The sequence below is a fragment of the Nannobrachium achirus genome (assembly GCF_963921795.1).
Source record: "Nannobrachium achirus genome assembly, chromosome: 7".
Taxonomy (NCBI): domain Eukaryota; kingdom Metazoa; phylum Chordata; class Actinopteri; order Myctophiformes; family Myctophidae; genus Nannobrachium; species Nannobrachium achirus.
The window spans coordinates 61,497,964-61,517,758 of NC_137816.1; the positions used below are offsets into that span (position 1 = coordinate 61,497,964).

A 19,795-nucleotide genomic window follows, 5' to 3' on the forward strand; every position below is an offset into this window, starting at 1 on the left:
AGTGTTGGTATCAAAATGTACCTAAAGTACCAAAAGTAGAAAGTACTCATTATGAATTATGAATTAGAATGTCCTGTTTAACAAGTTATCATACAGTATGTAGTTTTCTAATAGTTGTTGCAGAGTAAAGGTACAATATTTGCAATACAATGTATAGTATTAGTAATAGTACAGAAAATGTGAAATACTCCAGTAAAGTAAAAGTACCTCAAAATGTTACTTAAGTACATTACTTGAGTAAATGTACTTTGTTACTTTACACCGCTGCACGTGTGCATGTTGCACTCGCACAGATGCACATGCCGAACACACACGGAACTACTGCAGCACACATGGTTTCTTTTACCTTACACACACATACACAATATATCTGTGTAATTGCGCACATCCGTAAACACACTCGGTTGCGCTGTAGCGTGTCATCATGATGTGCACCAGGTATATTATTTATGGACATGTATCGCATGCATGTGGTTTAACTCAACCAACTCAATCCCCACAAATCTGGTCCTCTCTAAAAACGGAAAGTGGTTACATAATAAACGTCCATGATCCCTTACTACACTATCTTGTATATATATATAACTAGTAAGACGCCTAAGGGCGACAAGGGACCTCGCCCTAAAGGACTTGGCCATCTGGCCAGTGATGTATATCGGAGTAGTTACCCATATATGGAGACCCCTGGTACCCATATAATATGGAGATCCATGTACTGTATATGGAGATACGCTGTGAGAGCCCAAACATGCTTTCTCAGTTATTCGTTATGTGAAAGTCCTATGACGTCTATCACATCTGACAACATACAGTACAGTACAATCCCTTTTATGCCCATACATGGAGATGTCTGTAGAACCAGCCACACAGATATGGGCTGTCTTGGCCATATATGGATTCTGTTAGTGTGGTATGTGGCCGATGTGGCCTCCATATATGGGCATTCCCATATGAAGTCCTGTTAGATATGGGCTTAATATTGATGACCAGATCAGGGAACTCCATAAAAGGGATTCTGTTAGTGTGGTTCCCCTGACATCACAGTGATGTCAGAGCAGGATGTCAGAGCGGCAAAACCATAGACCTTACAAAAGTGTACACGTCCGCACGGACGGACGGACGGACGGACGTGTACGGACAAGCTGTGACGGTTCTGATAGTAAACTGTGACCTACAGTCGCAAAAGACGGTGGTATTAAATGACAAAACCTCAACTCCCTGTTACCAAAACACAACCATATACTGTAATAGATCAACAAGGTTCAAATCAGTGGTGTAATGTAACTAAGTACATGCACAAGTACTGTACTTAAGTACACTTTTGAGTTTTTTTTTTACTTTACTAGAGTTTTTCCAATATTCAGTACTTTTGCTTCTACTCCACTACATCTCAGAGGCAAATATTGTACTGTATATTTCGGCCATTTGAAAATAGCCGACCTACAAGCTATTTTCAAAAGATTTGTATATAGATTTTGAACTTGTGTAATGTAACATTCTGCACAATTAGTACTATAAGTACATTTTGATGCCAATACATTTGTACTTTTAACCAAGTACATTTTAACCACTGGTTCTTCTGTGGTTCTCTCTGCAGGCCTCTCTCAATAAGCTGATGGAGACTCTGGGCCAGTCAGAGCCCTATTTTGTCAAGTGCATCCGCTCCAACGCTGAAAAGGTACAGTATGGTCCATTTAGAGAGCCTGCACTTTGAGTGTTATTCCTAACCCTCAAGTGTTACCGGCACTCTGCTCCTGACATGGTATCGTTTTAACCCATTAAGACCTGAGGGCATGGTTCTGCAGATGTCTTCTAAATCATAACGGTTTTCTGAAAGACTTATGCTGTATGACTTAAATCAGTAGTTCTCAAACATTTTCATGTCAAGGACCTCCCAAAATTATATGCATTTACCCGCCGAACCCCCCATTTCAATATGATGTTCCAGGGAGCACCCAGAAGCAAAGATTTTAGTTAAGAATGTTCGCTATACACTGGTTTATTCATAGATTTTCACACATTTTCATGATTTTTCAAAAATAGCTAGCATATCTACAAGCTCATAGAGCGCTAAGAATGTTTGCTATACACCGGTATATTCAAAGACTTGGCCACATTTTCATGATTTTTAGCCATGCTATGAGCTTGTAGATCTGCTATTTTTGAATAGCCAAAGTATAACATAATGTTTAATATCTAAAATGACATGGATGCTAATAGGTTAAAGGGCCAATCCGGGATTGTTCTATACAGCTATTTGGAGGTTTTGAAATACAAATGTAGCTCTGTTTTATGACAATCATTACTAACCTAAGCAAACCTATTTCAACTCCACAATACCACAAATACTATTAATAATATATAACAGTAATATATAAATGAACAAGGTCTGTAATCTGTTTCTCTCTATAAAACTAGCCCCGTCAAGAGCTGCTCACAATTCAAATATGTCTCCACTGTTTGTTTTTAGTTTTTTTTTTTTCCTTTTCGTGGTGTGGTTTCCCATTTGAAACACTGATTAAGCCTTTAACAGGAGTCTTTTTTTTTTAAAGTTTATTGTTTGTTTACATGTTCTCTTTCTCAATGTCTTTCTCTCTTAGCTTCCTGTACGATTTAACGATGCCTTAGTGCTGAGGCAGCTACGCTACACGGGTATGCTGGAGACTGTACGCATCCGACAGTCGGGCTACAATTGCAAATACACCTTTAAGGTAACACATACACTCACAACACCCACCATGAATAAGCTGTGCACTTCCTTGCCGAAAGCTGTTGCTAACTTATACATGTTTTGTTTAAAGCACATTGAATTGTCTTGTTGTTCAAATGTGCCAACTTGGGGACAGACATATACACTAGGGCAAGGGTTCCCAAACTTTTCAGGCCGCGACCCCCCTCCAGAATAATCATATTCGAAGTATAAATCCTTACACACCCAGGCTTGATAGCTCAAGTCTCTTACCCCTCTACAGTGCATTGCTCAGCAGTCCATTTCTCCATCATACATTAGTAAAAGTTGGACTGTCAAGTAGCACTTCATCCGGGAAATAAACAGTGTATAAGACGAAACATCAGCGGGAGGGACAGCCAGTTCCTGGGTTAGCAAGCAGTCCACATTTAATGTGTTTCTTCTGTTCAAGGGTGTGGAGGAGAACAGGCTGCTGAGGCAATGACTTCCACAACCTTACCGTCTTAAGACACAAAGCTTGATTCACTCTTTCCACTCATGCTTCCATCAGTTAAGAAGCCAGTGATGGATTACTTTGTCCCCGAACATGTTGATGTTGGTTGAACAAATGAATGACTAGGATTCATTTCCATGTGTTAGTAGGAAATGTTATGGGTGATTTCAGGTGGCAGCTATCATAACCACTTTGGTTGTGTATTGCATGAGAAAGAAAAAAAAAACATTTATGGGTGATAAAGCAGACAACATCGAGTGTTTATCGAATGTGACTTGTTGGACACGCAAGGTTTGTCCAGTTTGTCTTTTATTTATTTGCCTTTTGTGATCATGTAAAATCAGCCGTCATGCTAAAACCATGTCTGTGTCCTCAAAATGACCCTTGGCAAAGGTCAGATCAACCCACTGGCTGACTTTTGATCTGTAAAGGCGAACATGGAGTATAAAAATAGCTCATTGTACATTTTTGCTTCAGGCTTCTTAATTTCCTCCAAACATATTAGTGGTCTAGCGGGCACTGATTACCAATATCTTTAGTGTGTGTCACTCTCTGAATAATTTCTGCTGGGTCTCAAGTCAGGCCTGCAGAACAGAGCCTCTCCATTGTCCCAGAGTTTCAGAAAACACTCCCCATGCTTGTAATTGTATAAACACAGCATCTGTTTCCCTGTCCACCCCCTACAGCCTAGACTGCTGGGTGTATTGAATTCAGACAATGGGCCTTAGTTATAAGAGTGAGAGTTCAGCATATTTATGCCATGATGTCTGAACCCCCGCAACTTTTGGACAGCAAGGACCTTACCTGAAACTGCATGTGCCCCCGAGATACTCTACCAAAACCTTGGTGTTGGTTAAATGCCAGTTTTTGTGATTTGTGATTTTCATTGCTAAGTCAAGGTCACAATGTTTGATGTCCAATACATGTTTGTGCTGTAGTGAACAACTTAGATGGGAAGATTTAGCTTAGTTAACTCGTTTACTGCCAAATAAATATGCCTTCTTTGGGTTTTCCCTGCCATAATTCTCCATAGACTTCCATGTAATTTATAGTGCACAGATCATGCACGCCCATGCACAGATCATGCACCATGTTTGTGCAGGCTGTTCACAGCTTTCAAACAAAAAAATCAGATTGGAAATCCGTTCAGGCATTCTTGAGAAAATAGCCATTATGTTTTACATGTTATGTAAGCAAAGATGGCTGCCCTGTATGAAAGATGGGGTTGTATGGGGGTGGAACATGCAAAATCGCGATTGAAATCATGTTTACTAGATTTAATGGGGTCCAAAAAAAAAAATTCTAAGTAAAAGTCGATTTAAGTCGTTTGGCAGGGAAGTCCATAGTGAGATAGTTGATCTGAAAGTCGTTTGGCACTAAGTGAGTTAAAGGCAAAGTGTATATATTTGTTTCTTTTCCTTTTTCTTTTCTTTTAATTTCTTTTTTCTTCCCCAGTACAGTACAGTTAACTATGAATAGAAAGTTTTCTGTCTCGGTATTACACACTTTCTGGCACACATTGATGTACATATAGTATACTGTACACAATATACTGCATATTTCTCATCAACATTTCTTTCCTTTACAGGATTTTGTACATCACTTCCGAGTTCTTCTCCCAGAAGGCACCAGTACCACCCAGGAAGGCATCCAACAGTTCCTGAGCAGGAACGTCCTTGAGCCTGATGGATTCCAAGTTGGCAGAACTATGGTATTTACAATTGCCCTCTCATTTCAGCTCTTTTGTTCTTCCTGAAGGATATCTACAAATAATGCTGTAACATCCTGCTTTTCCGCCTCTTATTAATTAAGTAATTTTGATATTAAGAAAACATGCTCAGTTATGAAAGACACCAGCCATAATCTAAAACGAAATAGTGTAGGCTTGTCATAAAAATTCAAAACATGGCATTCCATTCCAATGCTTATAAACACCAGAGGCATTCACATTGAAAAGTCCAAGAACCATGATGTATTCAATCAAATTATTGATTGGTACTTATTGGTAACTAGAAATACTGTTCCTTCGAAACAGTGTGGGCTCGATTCCAACCCAACAAATAGGATACTTTAAGGTACTGTAAGGTACAGTACCCTACAGTATTGTACTGTACCTTACTGTACTGTACTGTACTGTACTCTACTGTACTGTACCTTACTGTACTTTACTGTACCTTACTGTACTGTACTCTACCTTACTGTACTATACTATACTGTACTCTACTGTACCGTACTGTACCTTACTGTACTGTACTCTACTGTACCTTACTATACTGTACTTTACTGTACTCTACTGTACTTTACTGTACTCTACTGTACTTTACTGTACTCCACTGTACCTTACTGTACTTTATTCTACTTTACTGTACTTTATTGTACTTTACTGTACTCTACTGTACTTTACTGTACTCTACTGTACCTTACTGTATTGTTTTGTACTTTACTGTACCTTACTGTACTTTACTGTACTCTACTGTAACTTACTGTACTTTACTGTACTCTACTGTACTGTACCTTACTGTACTTTACTGTACTCTACTGTACCCTACTGTACTGTACCTTACTGTACTGTACTTTACTGTACTCTACTGTACCTTACTGTAGTGTACCTTACTGTACTATACTATACTGTACTCTACTGTACCGTACTGTACCTTACTGTACTGTACTCTACTGTACCTTACTATACTGTACTTTACTGTACTCTACTGTAATTTACGTTACTCTACTGTACTTTACTGTACTCCACTGTACCTTACTGTACTTTATTGTACTTTACTGTACTTTATTGTACTTAACTGTACCTTACTGTACTTTACTGTACTCTACTGAACCTAACTGTACTTTTACTGTACTCTACTGAACCTTACTGTACATATTCTATGTGTTCTAGAGGTGTATATTGAGTGCATATACTGTAGGTTAACAATCCCAGATCACATCTGTCCTCCACTATGTCTATAACCAAGGCGTTCTTCTATGTGGCCACTCCAGACTGAGGAGTGGAGCATGACTTTTATTGTGTTTGTGGATCTGATTTGAAAATGCATCGGTTGTGATATCTCCCTGAAAACCAACAACAACCACTAATACGGCTGATTGTCCCTGCGGGTTCTAGGATATATACTGTAAATCCCATTGCCCGGGATCCTAAAACCTTATTCTTTTTAAGAACAATTTCTAAAACACTACAAAACATGTCTCAAAGACAAATACAAGCAAACGTCTTCACAGTAACACAGTAACAGTTGTGTGTGTGTGTGTGTGTGTGTGTGTGTGTGTGTGTGTGTGTGTGTGTGTGTGTGTGTGTGTGTGTGTGTGTGTGTGTGTGTGTGTGTGTGTGTGTGTGTGTGTGTGTGTGTGTGTGTGTGTGTGTGTGTGTGTGTGTGCGTGCGTGCGTGCGTGCGTGCGTGCGTGCGTGCGTGCGTGCGTGCGTGCGTGCGTGCGTGCGTGCGTGCGTGCGTGCGTGCGTGCGTGCGTGCGTGCGTGCGTGCGTGCGTGCGTGCGCACATTGTAGATCAACTTCATAGCAGTATTAAGTGGTCCATCTATGTTTTTTATTAATAATAAAATCTGCAAAGTAACAAGTAACTGAGGCTGTCAAATGCTGTATTTATAGTAGAGTATATGTAACAAAAATGGAAAGTAGAGTAAAAGTACCTCAAAATTGTACTGTAGGTACAAGTACTTGTATATACTTGAGTAAATGTACTTAGTTACTTTGCAGCACCACAGAACAGCCAATGACAGACAGGCCTTTAATCACAGCTGTCTCAATCAGTAGAGTGGAGAGGGACATTTATAGATATTTGTAGTTTTAACTCAGAATATATACATCACAAAGCTTAGATATTTGGATCAAATCAGAGAGCAGACCTGTGTGAACGCAATGATATAGATAGCATATCTGAAGTGTGAACACTGCAGCCACAGCGCCTTAACATAAACATGGGTCTATTATCCTTCTCTCCACTAACTAAACCCATTGGAAATGCATTGGGTGCTTAAAGTTAAACATTTTATTTTTTTATATTTATACTACAAAACATTTCAAAACCAAAAATACAAGCACACGTGTCCTCAGTAAGCTGAACACATAAAAATTTGAATGGTGTTGAAAGGTGTAAGCGTTTAAGAGATGAAGCGCGCCAAAATATTGAGGAGATACTGACTAGTATAGAAATAAATAATGAAGATAACATACGTGTGCTCGCCTTCCAGGCGAGCCCACAATTATTACTGCTTAGAATAGTAAGTATAGAGTCCATCTCAAGCTAGGTTTCAAACAATAACAATGGTGTACTTAATGTACTTAAATTATGTTTGCCGCGTTTTGTTGCCTAGGAGCTGATTGCCTAGCTAGCTAGCTATAATGTCCAGTACATAGTAGTCATTATGGTGAAAAAAAAAAGATATTGAGAAATGTGTGAATATCTCTATATTAACTATGAGCATCTTCTTTCTGAGTGACAGGATGTATTAAATACCTTGCATTGTATTGGTATGTGTATGTCTACAGTGTGAATGATAGAAGAGGAGGACATTCTTTTTAGCTGCTGTCTATATAATTAGAGGACCATACCTGACATTCTTGTGACCGTGCATCCGGCCAGACTTTCCTAAATGTGTGCGTTTGTGCGAACGTGTGCATAGAAGGATGACCCCTTCTTCTTTGTATCCGTGCATGCGTGCGTAAAGCTTAATTTATACTCCCATCGCAGAAGGGGCCGTCGCTTGCCAAAAAAAGAGCGGACGCTAGCTTGCAGATCTGTTCTTTTTTTGGCAAGCAGCACCGTTGCATGATGGAGTATAAATTAGGCTATGTCCACCCCCGGGCCGCCGCTGACCTCATTGCATCCCCCATTCCCCTCCTCTCCCCCCACCCCAGGTGTTCCTGCGGGAGGCAGAGCGCCAGCGGCTACAGGCCTTGCTCCACGGGGAGGTCCTGAGACACATCATCACACTGCAGCGCCGCTTCAGGGCCGGCCTGGAGAGGAAGCACTTTGTCAGGATGAGAGAAGCTGCCATCTGCCTCCAGGTAACAGTAACCCTTCCTTTTTTCTTTGCTACTGGTGATCTTCTGTGAACCGCGGGGGTTTTGATGGGATAATCACGTTTTTACTCAAGGTTTATACGAGGTGAATGCTCTTGTGCCTGGAACCCGGGAAGCTCGGCCCCCGAAACACGCTCGCCCACAGCGGTTCTTGTATTTGTTTTACTGAGGATAAGGCTAGAAATAAGGTTAGGGTTAGGCATAGTTTTACTGAGGTTAAATTTAGGAATAAGGTTAGGTTTTACTGAGGTTACGCTTAGGAATAAGGTTAGGTTTTACTGAGGATAAGGTTAGAAATAAGGTTAGGGTTAGGCATAGTTATACTGAGGTTAAGTTTAGGAATAAGGTTAGGTTTTGGCACTGTTTTACTGAGGTTACGCTTAGGAATAAGGTTACGGTCAGTTTTGGTGTTATGGTGAAAGTCACGTTTAGGAATACGCGGTGGCAACCATTCCGAGGTCGCCGAATTTGCCCCAGTGTACATTAAAACCGGGAAAGCGTCGGTGTAATTTTAGAATAATACGTTGGCTATTCAAAAATAGCAGATGTACAAGCTCGTATGTGAGCAGTACTGATTTTAGGTGGCATTTGTAGAATCGGCCTCAGGTCTTAAACTACATTTTTAAAAGATAGGATTCCAGTTTTCCAGCCTAATAAAACTATTAGAGGAATTATGAAAGGTTGTTCATAATAAAAATAAAAATAACTCTAGTTCTACCCATAATAGTGGGGCCTTGTCTCAGTCATGACAGATACAACTTAGGATTTATAGTTTCAATGTGAGAGCAATATTTTTTTATTTAAGTTTTTCCAATATTACTGTATCTATTATGCTTGGAGTTTGTTTTTCTTGTCTTTTAGCTTTTAGTTTTCTTAAAATAATGTCAACATTGAAGTCATTTCTTAATGACCCACACGTTCCCCAAAGAATAATACACTTTTGATTGGAGTTGTTCTGTGTTTGTTTTATCTGGAGTGCGTTTCATTTATAATAGTTTAGTTAGACTTTGAAAGAAATGTGCTTCGTGTTTTGTTTTGTTTTTCCTGAAGGAACATGATCTGATGCTTATTGACATGTATCTTCTCTGTCAAATAAGTCAATAAGACACTGTATCTGAAAGTCATAATGTAAAATCTCAAAACAAGATTATTTGAAGCTGTCATCTTTTTATTGTAGTACTTGGCTGACTTTACTCCATCTTTCCCTTCCTAGGTAAACTTTATTTTGCGCACTACTCCTCCCACAGTTTTGGTTGCACGCACTTGGGTCAAATCGACCGGCATCTCTCAAATAGGGACAAGGACCGAGAGATACAGAGATATTTGCAAGTGTGACTCGTGTCACGGCAACAACACTTGCCATTTCCAAATGCATCTTTCTAGTTGCTGTTGGTCTAGCATTTACTATAGCACATTTTGTGGACATAGGTTGCCACTTATTATAGCCTACCTCAGTGTTCCTCAAAGTGGATTCCATGGACTCTGTGGGTTTCTTTGGGGTTAAGAGGAGACCTTGAAATGTAAAAGTTTGAGAGACACTGATCTTGTTAATTCTCTCCCCGTAGCGATGGTGGCGCGCAGCCTTATACCGGTCCAGAGAGGAAGAGGAGGACTATGACCTTCACGTCCAGGAGGGGGCAGCGTTGTGCCTCCAGACGTACTGGCGGGGCTACAGGGCAAGGCAGAGGTTCCACCTGTGGAGGGAAGCTGCCCTGGTGCTGCAGAGGGCGTGGAGGCTGTGGCTCTGTCAGCGCTGCTCAGCGGCGCTGGTCATCCAGACGGCTTGGCGCTGCCATGCGGCCAGAGTGGCCTACCTGAGGCTCTACGGTGCCGTGGCGCAGCTGCAGGCACTGGGCCGAGGCTGCCTGGCCAGGCGGAGGTAAGCGGCAGTGCTGGAGGAAGTGCTCGGATTTTCTACTTAAAGGTCCACTTCACCTCTGAGACAACCCGATCTTATTTTATTGTTGTTTGGGACACGATCAACACAATCCTGAGTTATTTTTTGTGTTCAATCTGTGTTTTTAGATATTTTAGTATTTCAGCATGTACTAGTGATGCGTTTTGCATCATATGATGCAAAACGCATCACTGATGAATCATGATGCAAAATGCATCACTAGTACATGCTGAAATACTAAAATATCTAAAAACACAGATTGAACACAAAAAAAATAAAAATAAGATAGGGTTGTCCCAGAGGTGAAGTGGCCCTTTAAGTTAAAGTATCAATACTGCAATGTAGAAATATTCTGTTATACAAAGTGAAAGTCCGGAATTCCAAATTTACTTGAGTAAAAGTACAAAAGTATTGGTATCAAATTGAATTTAAAGTACCAAAAGTAGAAAGTACTTTGTGTTTTCAAATAGGACATAAAAGTATTTGGAAAATAGCAGATCTACAAGCTCACGATTGACAAACTTTTTTCGCCATGGTTTTTTGTTGACGAAAATAAAACTGCCACCCACCCTTAATTCATCCAACTTTTAGTCATAAGACCAGTAATGATTATCCCTGTTTATGTTGCTGCCAAAAGTTAAACATTAACCATTTGGCTTTTTATTTAATGATGAAATTTGTGTTTCTTGGTATTCAATGTGTGCATGTTTTCTGTACAAACTGACTATAAACCAGATTAAGCATTGTTGCACATAGTTCATTAGAGTATTAGCCTTTATTTACAACGTGCCAACTGACCGGTCTTTTGGGTCAGATCATGTTATTACGTAAGCAACCAGACACAAAGTAGCTCTACAATCAGCTGAACTGCTGAGAGCTAGAATTATTTTATTCAGCTGCCACTTTGGTGCACTCAGCCGGGTCAGTGTGTTGTGTTAATTTAATATAGAACGCCTTTGTTGTGCATAATTTAGCGTTTTCGGGTCGGATGACAAACTGACATTTCATCATGCCGCCTTGATCAACAGCTTTGCAGAACTGAAAGAGCAGAGGTCGAGAGAGAGACGAGAACGGCAGGACAGGCAGCTTCAGCTGCAGAATGGACAGGCCAGCCTTTCACCAGGAGAGGAGCGTTCACCAGCCAGCATCATGGGCCTGGATCTGAGCACATGGGAGGACTGCTCCTACGAGGAACGGGAAAGGACCCTCCAGACACTCAGCAGCCAGAAGGCGGCGATGGTACAGGAACCACAACAGGAAGGAGCAGGAGGGGGAGAAGGCGTAGTAGGGGTCGGGTCTGGAGAGAGCTTGTGCAGAGCGCCTCCCGAAGCGCCGGTGGGCTCGACCGCGACGCCCACCGTCGTGGTGCGAGAGAGAACCAGGGCTTTAGACGAGCCCAGCCAGAAGACCACCCGGGCCAAGAGGGAGAGTCGTCGCATGAGAGAGCTGGAGCAGGCCAAGTTCAGCCTGGAGCTCCTGAAAGTCCGAGCCACCGGCGGCGGTGCGTCCCCCTCCTCCGAGGAGAGACGCTGGTCCGCCGAGATCGTGCCTCCCGCCACGCCGCCCCTGTGCTCGCCCCAGGGCACCCCGGACAGCCAGAGCTCCAAAGGCAGCTTTGAGCTCCTCAGCATGGACGAGGAGGCCCCCAGGGCTATGGCGGAGACGCTCGACGACGAGGCCCCCAGGGCTATGGCGGAGACGCTCGACGACGAGGCCCCCAGGGCTATGGCGGAGACGCTCGACGACGACGACGAGCCCGGCTCTCCTCTCGCCGTCTCGGTGGCACCGAAACCGGGGCCGTGCACGGAGGCGTTCTCCTCCACAAGCCATGCGCCAGATGAGCCTCCCACGGTCGCTGTTCCTCATGTCGTTGCCCCTCAAGACAGTCAGAGCCAGGCCAACATGGACCTGGAAGCCCCCGCTCCAACACTTCCGCCCAAAATCGAGAACTACCTCCCTACCTTCTACGTTCCTGCCAGTGAGGGCGGCTTGGCCATCACTACTCGTCCTACTAATGATCCACAACCACCTTCAGAGGCAGCCATCTCCACCACCACCATTACTGATGCTGATGGACCACAACCACCTTCAGAGGCAGCCATCTCCACCACCATCACTACTCGTCCTACTGATGGACCACGACAACCCTTCCAGGCAGCCGTCTCCACCGACACATCCACCATTACCAAGCCTCTCAAAGAAAGGAGAGAGTCGTCGCGGCGACCCGTGGTGGTGGTCATCAGCATGCACAAAGAAACGCCGCTGAGCGAAGAGCTCAGCGGATTCGCCGTCCGTCCTCCAGTGGAGCTCAGAGACGAGGCAGCCCAGACGGGGGAGTTGACCCCGTCGCCTCAGCAGCCGAGCCCCGCTGCTACTCAGACCCCTCCTGTGCCCCTGGCGAACCAGGCCGTCCTGGAGAAGCTGGAGCGACTGAACGAGGAGAAGCAGGAGAGGCAGCGCTGTCAGCAGCAGCAGAACGAGAGGGACATGATGGAGCAGATCCGACAGCAGACCGGAGAGCTGGAGAAGCAGCGCCACGTCTTTGCTCAGAGCGAGAGAGACAGGTTCGAAAAGCAAAGGGAGGAGGCCTTGCATAAGATACAGAGGAGCCACCAGAGTGGGACGGTCGCGGGGTGCGACGTCTCTAGAGCTGCCACCTCTGGCAGGCCACTTAGACCCAGCTCCCTGTATATTGAAAGAACATCAGCACTGGCTCCTCAGACCAGAAATCGGTCAGACACCATTGTGCCGTCACAGCGCCCTCCCACAAGGGTAGATATTATGCAGGGTAGTGCATCTCAGCCCCGGACCCTGCCCCCACTGGCACCCAGAGAGAGGCTCAAGGACAGCAGGCCCGTGCCTGACGGCTGGGCACCCAAACTCACCCTGGAGTCTAGAGACGTAGGAGGGACCAGAGGGAAGGTCTACACAAAGAAGACACCCACCAATAAGGGCACAACGGTTAACATGACCGACAAGGGGAACATCTTCTTCTCTCCTAAAGACAGGGTGACGTTTACCAAGTGAGTGTAATCTGGAACCTGAACCTCAGAGTATTATTCATTAAACATTTCAGTTATTGTATTTGCAGACACATAATGTTCATTTTAATAACCATTTATATTTAGGTTTTTATTCTCCTTATTTGATTTATTTTTGTTTTAGGTTTGACAAGGATGCTGTTACTCCGGAGAAGCCAATAACTATCCACAAAGACGGGCCCTCACCTGTCATCAAGCCTTCTAAGGGACCAAAACCACGGGAGGTGGGTGGTCTTTCCTACTGGGACACATATTTGGGGTGGAACAAAAATAATACATATAACAATTTGTGGGTGTGCATTTTTGTGTTTGCATGAGTGAGTGAGTGATCGTGCGCAGGATTGCTACCCGTCTTTAAAAACAAGAAAGAAAGAGTCTTACGGTACAGTAGTTCGTCATGGACACTAAAGGAGCCATGTAAATCATATCATATCTCTGCTGTCGAGCAGAAACCAGCTATGTCCAAAATATAAACTTTTCCGCAATGAAACTTGTTTTTAGAACGTCGGTATGGGGATTTTATATATTGTCCGATACTTGAATGTGTCCTTACACTATCCTCACTAAAGTGGAGTTTTTTGACCAATAATGTGGTGGTGGTCTTGTATCTGTCTGACTTGGTCATTCTAATCAATGGGGGACAAACTGTCCGACAGTTTGAGGATCCGATGGAGTCAGGATGCTTAGTCCGAAGCACTTTTTAAATACTTGTCATTGGGTTAAATATTTGTAAAGCCCGCACACAGACGTAAAGGGTGTTCAATAGCACTGATTTATTTTAGAAAATCTAAAAGGTGAAAAATCGGGATGGCTGGTTTCTGCCCGACAGTGACGATAATAGAGGGTATGTGCATGCATAAAGTGATTGGCAAATCGAGAGGCAAAGTGAGTGGCAAAGTGAGTGGCAAAGTGAGTTCAATGTCGTTTAATGCAATCAGATAGGACTTTTTCCGTTTGGATGTATGGGCTGTCAAGGCCAGAAAGACGTTTTTTTGCCACTCAGTAGGCGTTCCCACATAACTTCCTGGTATGATGTCACTCGCATACCCTCTATACTAAAGCACAGGTCCGCGGCTCATTGAAGGCAATGCTTCAGGTCATTATTTTTCATTATGTTGTTGTTCACTTCTGATGAACCCCAGGTGGGGAGAGTGGGCCACAAAAAGAAAGCTCGAATGGCACGGACGCGCTCCGACTTCCTCACCCTCAACCGCGCCCCCGTGGTTTCAGCGGGGCGCGAGTCCGACGAGGATGATTACGGCGGCGGCGGCGCCCCCATGAGCCCCCGCCATTATACACTGCCCCTCCCCAAACTCAACTCCATCCCGGCAGGCATAGGAGAATCCTGTTTCAGTGACTCTGAAATGGTAACGGGCCCAGAACTGTACCAGCCAGCGGCCTTCTTAGTTTGACCTCTCTTTTTTTAACATGGCTAACCCCCTCAGCAGAGACCATATAGAGCTATACTGACCAATACTTTGATCCGCGTTTGCTGTTTTCTAACACAATATTATATATTTTCTGTGTGATGCTGTAAGAAGGAAAAGCACATGTCTGCTTGAATGTCTTGCTACTGCTTTAGGGAAAAGAAAACCATTTTACAAAACTTTCCTTCTAGGGATCCTTTAAGACGTCAACAGTCAAAGGCATTACAAGTCAGTCAGTTAGCTTAATTAGAAGCTTGATGCAAGGCAGTTTTCTCAGAAATGCTCAGAAATGTGCTTTTCCCTCCAACATGAACTTGGCTAACATTAACCCTTTTCTAGCGGATGCTCCAACCTGAATCCTAACATTAACCCTTCAATCTAGTTGATGCAGTAAACTCTACTCTCTTTCTCTCTCAAGCACGCGCACGCATGCACGAACACACACACACACACACACACATGCACGCACACGCACAGTACATGAGATGCCTAGATTTGATTCTTGCATTATTCATAATTGTTTATTAACAACTGCTGCATGTCAGTTGTTTCTATCCTCTAAAGCCAGGGGTTTTCAACATTTTTCAGGCCCCTTAGCGAGACAGATGAAGCAGGGACCCCCACTACATTGTAAATACACTTTGTCAGAGATTTCATAGCTTATAGGTTTCATTGATATCTGTTGTGTACATTATTATTACATATTTATATATATTTTTTTAGTGTTTATTTCAGACAACTCTGTACTTGGTTTGCTCCTTTTGCCTTCTTTGCCGAATGTAGCTGATCTACAACTCACCACGCCTCGCAGTGTGAGCTTGTAGATCTGCTATTTTCTGCTAATGTTCCTCAGAATAGGAATTCTTGTGCTCAAGTGGTTAGTGTAAAAAGAAGTTCGTATTAAGGAAAGCTTTGGCCGGACCCCCTGTAGTAACTCTTGAGGACCCCCTAGGAGTCTCGGACCCCCTGTTGAAGACCCCTGCTCTAAGCTGCTGTATCTCTGCCCACCAGTTGAGCCTTGTGATCCAGGATAAGAGATCATTAATAGCTTTGACCTTTGAAATTATTAACACACTCTTCCTTATTTCTTCACCTTTATCTCTTTATTTATTGGAAATATATGAAGTATTAATATGTGAATTGTTACTTGTGCCATATTTCTTATGCGAAGAAGTTTGCTAAATTACCTTTTCTAGTGATGTTTCCTGCAATGCCATTTTGAGCATTCATATAAACACATTATTAGCACTTGTATACATGTGAAAAGTCATAGTTCAATGAGTTGATGCTGCCATCTAGTGGTGGGTTTGAAGCTCTGTGACGCTCTTGTTTGGATGTTTGATGGAAGCTCAAGTATTCACAACATAAAATAAGTCACATTTAACTGCACAGAGAGTCAGTCTTGTCATGCTGTGCTACTCGATGTTTCAGCCTACCAGCTCTGGGGAACAGAAGAAGATGCACAAAGCCATGTCTTCTGGGGATTTGGGCAAAATCGACACACTGCGCAAGAACTCGCAAGATGGAAGGTTTGTTCCTCAAAAACTGGTACTCATATTAGTTCCCTTTGATCCAGAACCTGGCTCTTGGTAGTACGGTAGGTCCATTGTTTCCCCTGTTGCTGTTGGTAATCCCCAGGGACGTGCTGGCCATTGGGAAAAGTGGGACAACTCCCGAACGGCTGGTTCATTCCCGGCCGGTCCAGGCCGGCCATTAGGAAAAAAAATTCAATAAAATGTCGGCTTTGTTCCATTTTGGGGGCTGGGCGGCTAACAAAGTAAATCGTCACTGTCGGGCAGAAACCTCGTATCTCCAAGTTTCAAATGTATACATTTTTTTGCAAAGCAAAGCCCTGCTTTGTCATACAAGGCAGTTGCACAAAAGTAGTGAAAACAGCCGATCTACAAGCACACAGATCCTTGTAGATCCGCTGTTTTCACTAGTTTAAATCATTTTTAAAATGATAAATACAAAACAAACGGTTTTGGACATACAAGGTTTTCACCCGACAACGACAAAATATAAATCATGTACAACTCTCCAACTCTTTTTCCCGGGCTGAATCAGGGGCCCAGCACGTCCCTGTTAAATCCCCACTATGCATATTTCATTATACTAGACGTTTAATGCAATGTGTTGTGCATGTTTGTTTCCTGCTTTGTTCATGAACTAACTTGTGTTTTTTTTTACTATGACAGGGTTCGTGGTAAGATGCGTTTCTGGGGTAAAACCAAACATGGCGAGAAGAAGGCATCTAGAGAAAAGCTGGTCTGTGGAGGGGATTCCCTGGATGGTGACAATGGAGACACTGGAGAGGGTGGGTAATGGGCCGTGTTGCAATGGGACGTGGTGTGAGCTTGCAAACAAAGCATAAAATGACTTTTAGTCATTTAGTTCTACTGGATCTCTTCTCCACTAGTCCCTAACATTTTAGTCTACTTTTTATTTGTTGATGAAATTGACAATACTTGGACTTTTTGTCAGCATAGACTAGTTTTTATTTAGTTTTCATCAGTGAAAAAAAATATATATTTCAGTGGTTTTTAACCAGTGGTCCGGGGACCACGAGTGGTCGCTGAGGGGTTCCAAGTGGCCCCCACCTAATTGATGGAGAGTTGGTAACCAAATGGACCCCCCTCTTGAGAGTGTAAAATGAAACCAAATGATCCCTTACGGGTCCATTTGGTTTAATTTTACGCTCTCAAGAGTTAAATTATTGTCAGACATCTGCATTACTCAATGTACAAGAAGTCTACTCAATTAGAGATGAAATCACAAATGCAGATTTTTTTTGTTATTTTGATGAACGTTTGCCTGTTATCTCTATTCCACATCAATACAGCATGGAATTGGGGACAAAATCTTATCCAACGATAACAAAATATTCTAAGTTTTGGGTCTGAGGGGCTAAATGTCATCAAATGGGGGTTCCATGGCTCAAATACTGAACAAACAATGGACCTTGATATGAAAAGGGTTGAAAACCACTGTTACAGTGGACAACATAAACACTGAATGGACCACCGCCTCTCCCCACCCAGCAGGTCAGGAGTACATGTCGCCCCCGCGGAGCCCCGACCTGACGGCGGAGCGGGGGTCCCGGGAGTCCAAAGAGAACAAGGACCCCTCTCCCAAGGTGAAGCGGCGGCGCAGCGTCAAGATCAGCAGCGTGGCTTTGGAGCCCACGCACTGGCAGAACGACTCCCTGCAGATCCTCACCTGCACCAACGACTACAGGAGCATGAACGACTTCCTCATGAAGAAGGTACTGGAGCGTATCTCTGCGGAAACCCGCAAATGGCAAGAAACCACTCTATTCCCATTGAAAAGCAGAATCCACCTTCATAGTTAGACTTATGCGCCGGCTACACGGAGCTGGATATTTCTGAAGCTAGACATTTTTTTTATGCGTTTGGGGCTTGCAGCCACACAAAGCTGGATATTTCGGCTGCGAAGCTGGATAATTTTGAAACCTGATAAATAAGTGGAGAGATTGAAAAATATCCGATTCACTGGATCCGTATAGACAGGGAACCCAGATATCTCTGAAGACTTTACTGTGTGTGTGTGCTTGTTAGACCTAGATATCTTTGTCATGTGGACCTAGATATTTTTCTATGTGGATATCTGAAAAAAACGGGATATATGAAATATCCAGCTCCTTGTAGCCTATGCCTTGAACGTAGAAGTCAGAGAAGGTCATGAAAATAGCAAAAATCGCTGATCTACAAGCTATCAATGTTCTTCCAATCCATTAGAGATCTACTGTCTTGCCAATGGCAGGACGTGTGACATTTTGAAATGGCACATCTGTATGTTTTTATAAGTGTATCGTCTCACAATCTCTAGATCAATGACCTGGACACAGAGGACAGCAAGAAGGACACCATGGTGGACGTTGTCTTCAAGAAGGCCCTGAAGGAGTTCCGTCTCAACATCTTCAACTCCTATTCCACAGCACTGGCGGTTTGTTCTCCCCAAACCAAACATGCACATGCTACTCTATTCCTCTATTAATTATGACCTCTGACTAAGTGTTGATTTTGACAGCAGATTTTGATTTATATTTTGTAGAAAGTTTAATTTAGTTTTAGTCATATGTTAGACATCTGAAAAGATTTTAGTCTACTAAATCTACAGTTGATTTAGTCAGGCCTAATGGCTGAATTTACACTTCATTGCTTGCTGATAATAGCAGATCTACAAGCTACTACTGTGTAGATCTTCTATTTTCACAGCTGGATCTTTTCTCCACTAGTCCCTCCCTAACATGTTATTCTAGTTTTTATTTGGTGACGAAATGTTCACTATATTTAATCTTAGTTTTCCATAGCTTAGTTTTTTAGTTTTCATCAGTGAAAGAATGTAGTCGACAAACATTTTTCGTCATAGTTTCAGTCTACAAAATGAACGCTGCTCTGACTCCCATGTTCTTTCGGTGTGTGCCCGTTAATTTTCACCTCCCCAGATGGATGATGGGAAGAGCATCCGTTACAAGGACCTTCACGCACTTTTCGAGCACATCCTGGAGAAGACCATGCGTCAGGAGCAGAGGGACTGGAGCGAGTCGCCCGTCAAGGTGTGGGTCAACACCTTCAAGGTCTTCCTGGATGAGTTCATGACGGAGTACAAGCCCATGGACAGCACCATCAGCAAGGTACAGCGCTGCCACAACTCACTGTTGGCACGTCGCATCACATTACCATTTGCATGGCAAAAAGATATACGACTATATAGAAAAATGAATGTCCGTTAGCTTAAAAATACTTTACAAATTACATTACATTCTGAGATATAATCAGGAATTGTGTAAAATACAATTCTACTGTAAAGCGTACCTAATGCAAACAAATAACAATACGTGTTTTGCTGTTAAACATATATCATTTTTGTATCCACAGCCAGTAGCTAAACCAGAACGCAAAAAGAGAAGGAAAAAGGACGCTGACATAGTAAGTCTTTGTTATTTAGTTTGATGTACCTCTCTAGACGTTTAGCTGGTACTGTTCCCATTACGTTTGGAAAAAGAAAAGTATTGACTCAAACTTACAAATGGATGTGCAGTACATTTTGTGGAAATGTCCAAGTTATCCCCTTCTAAACATACTGTAGATTTACATTTTACATTAGTCACTTGAACCCCCTATTCATCCCTATTTTATTCCCTAGGACAGTGTTTCTACATTTCTCTGCGG

General features: G+C 42.9%; 1 protein-coding gene across 1 annotated transcript in view; it reads left to right on the forward strand.

The window, feature by feature from the left end:
• Positions 1-19,795, forward strand: part of myo9aa (myosin IXAa) — a gene marked incomplete at both ends in the record, with an annotated part of 126,610 nt that overhangs the window by 96,466 nt on the left and 10,349 nt on the right. The window contains 15 exons of the mRNA XM_080730357.1: positions 1,598-1,678; positions 2,601-2,711; positions 4,771-4,893; positions 8,071-8,220; positions 9,801-10,114; positions 11,161-12,137; positions 12,291-13,155; positions 13,298-13,397; positions 14,316-14,540; positions 16,032-16,129; positions 16,799-16,917; positions 17,645-17,865; positions 18,450-18,566; positions 19,069-19,257; positions 19,502-19,552. Coding sequence (XP_080586483.1) covers positions 1,598-1,678; positions 2,601-2,711; positions 4,771-4,893; positions 8,071-8,220; positions 9,801-10,114; positions 11,161-12,137; positions 12,291-13,155; positions 13,298-13,397; positions 14,316-14,540; positions 16,032-16,129; positions 16,799-16,917; positions 17,645-17,865; positions 18,450-18,566; positions 19,069-19,257; positions 19,502-19,552 — 3,741 coding nt within the window. The remainder of the gene's footprint in view (positions 1-1,597; positions 1,679-2,600; positions 2,712-4,770; positions 4,894-8,070; positions 8,221-9,800; positions 10,115-11,160; positions 12,138-12,290; positions 13,156-13,297; positions 13,398-14,315; positions 14,541-16,031; positions 16,130-16,798; positions 16,918-17,644; positions 17,866-18,449; positions 18,567-19,068; positions 19,258-19,501; positions 19,553-19,795) is intronic.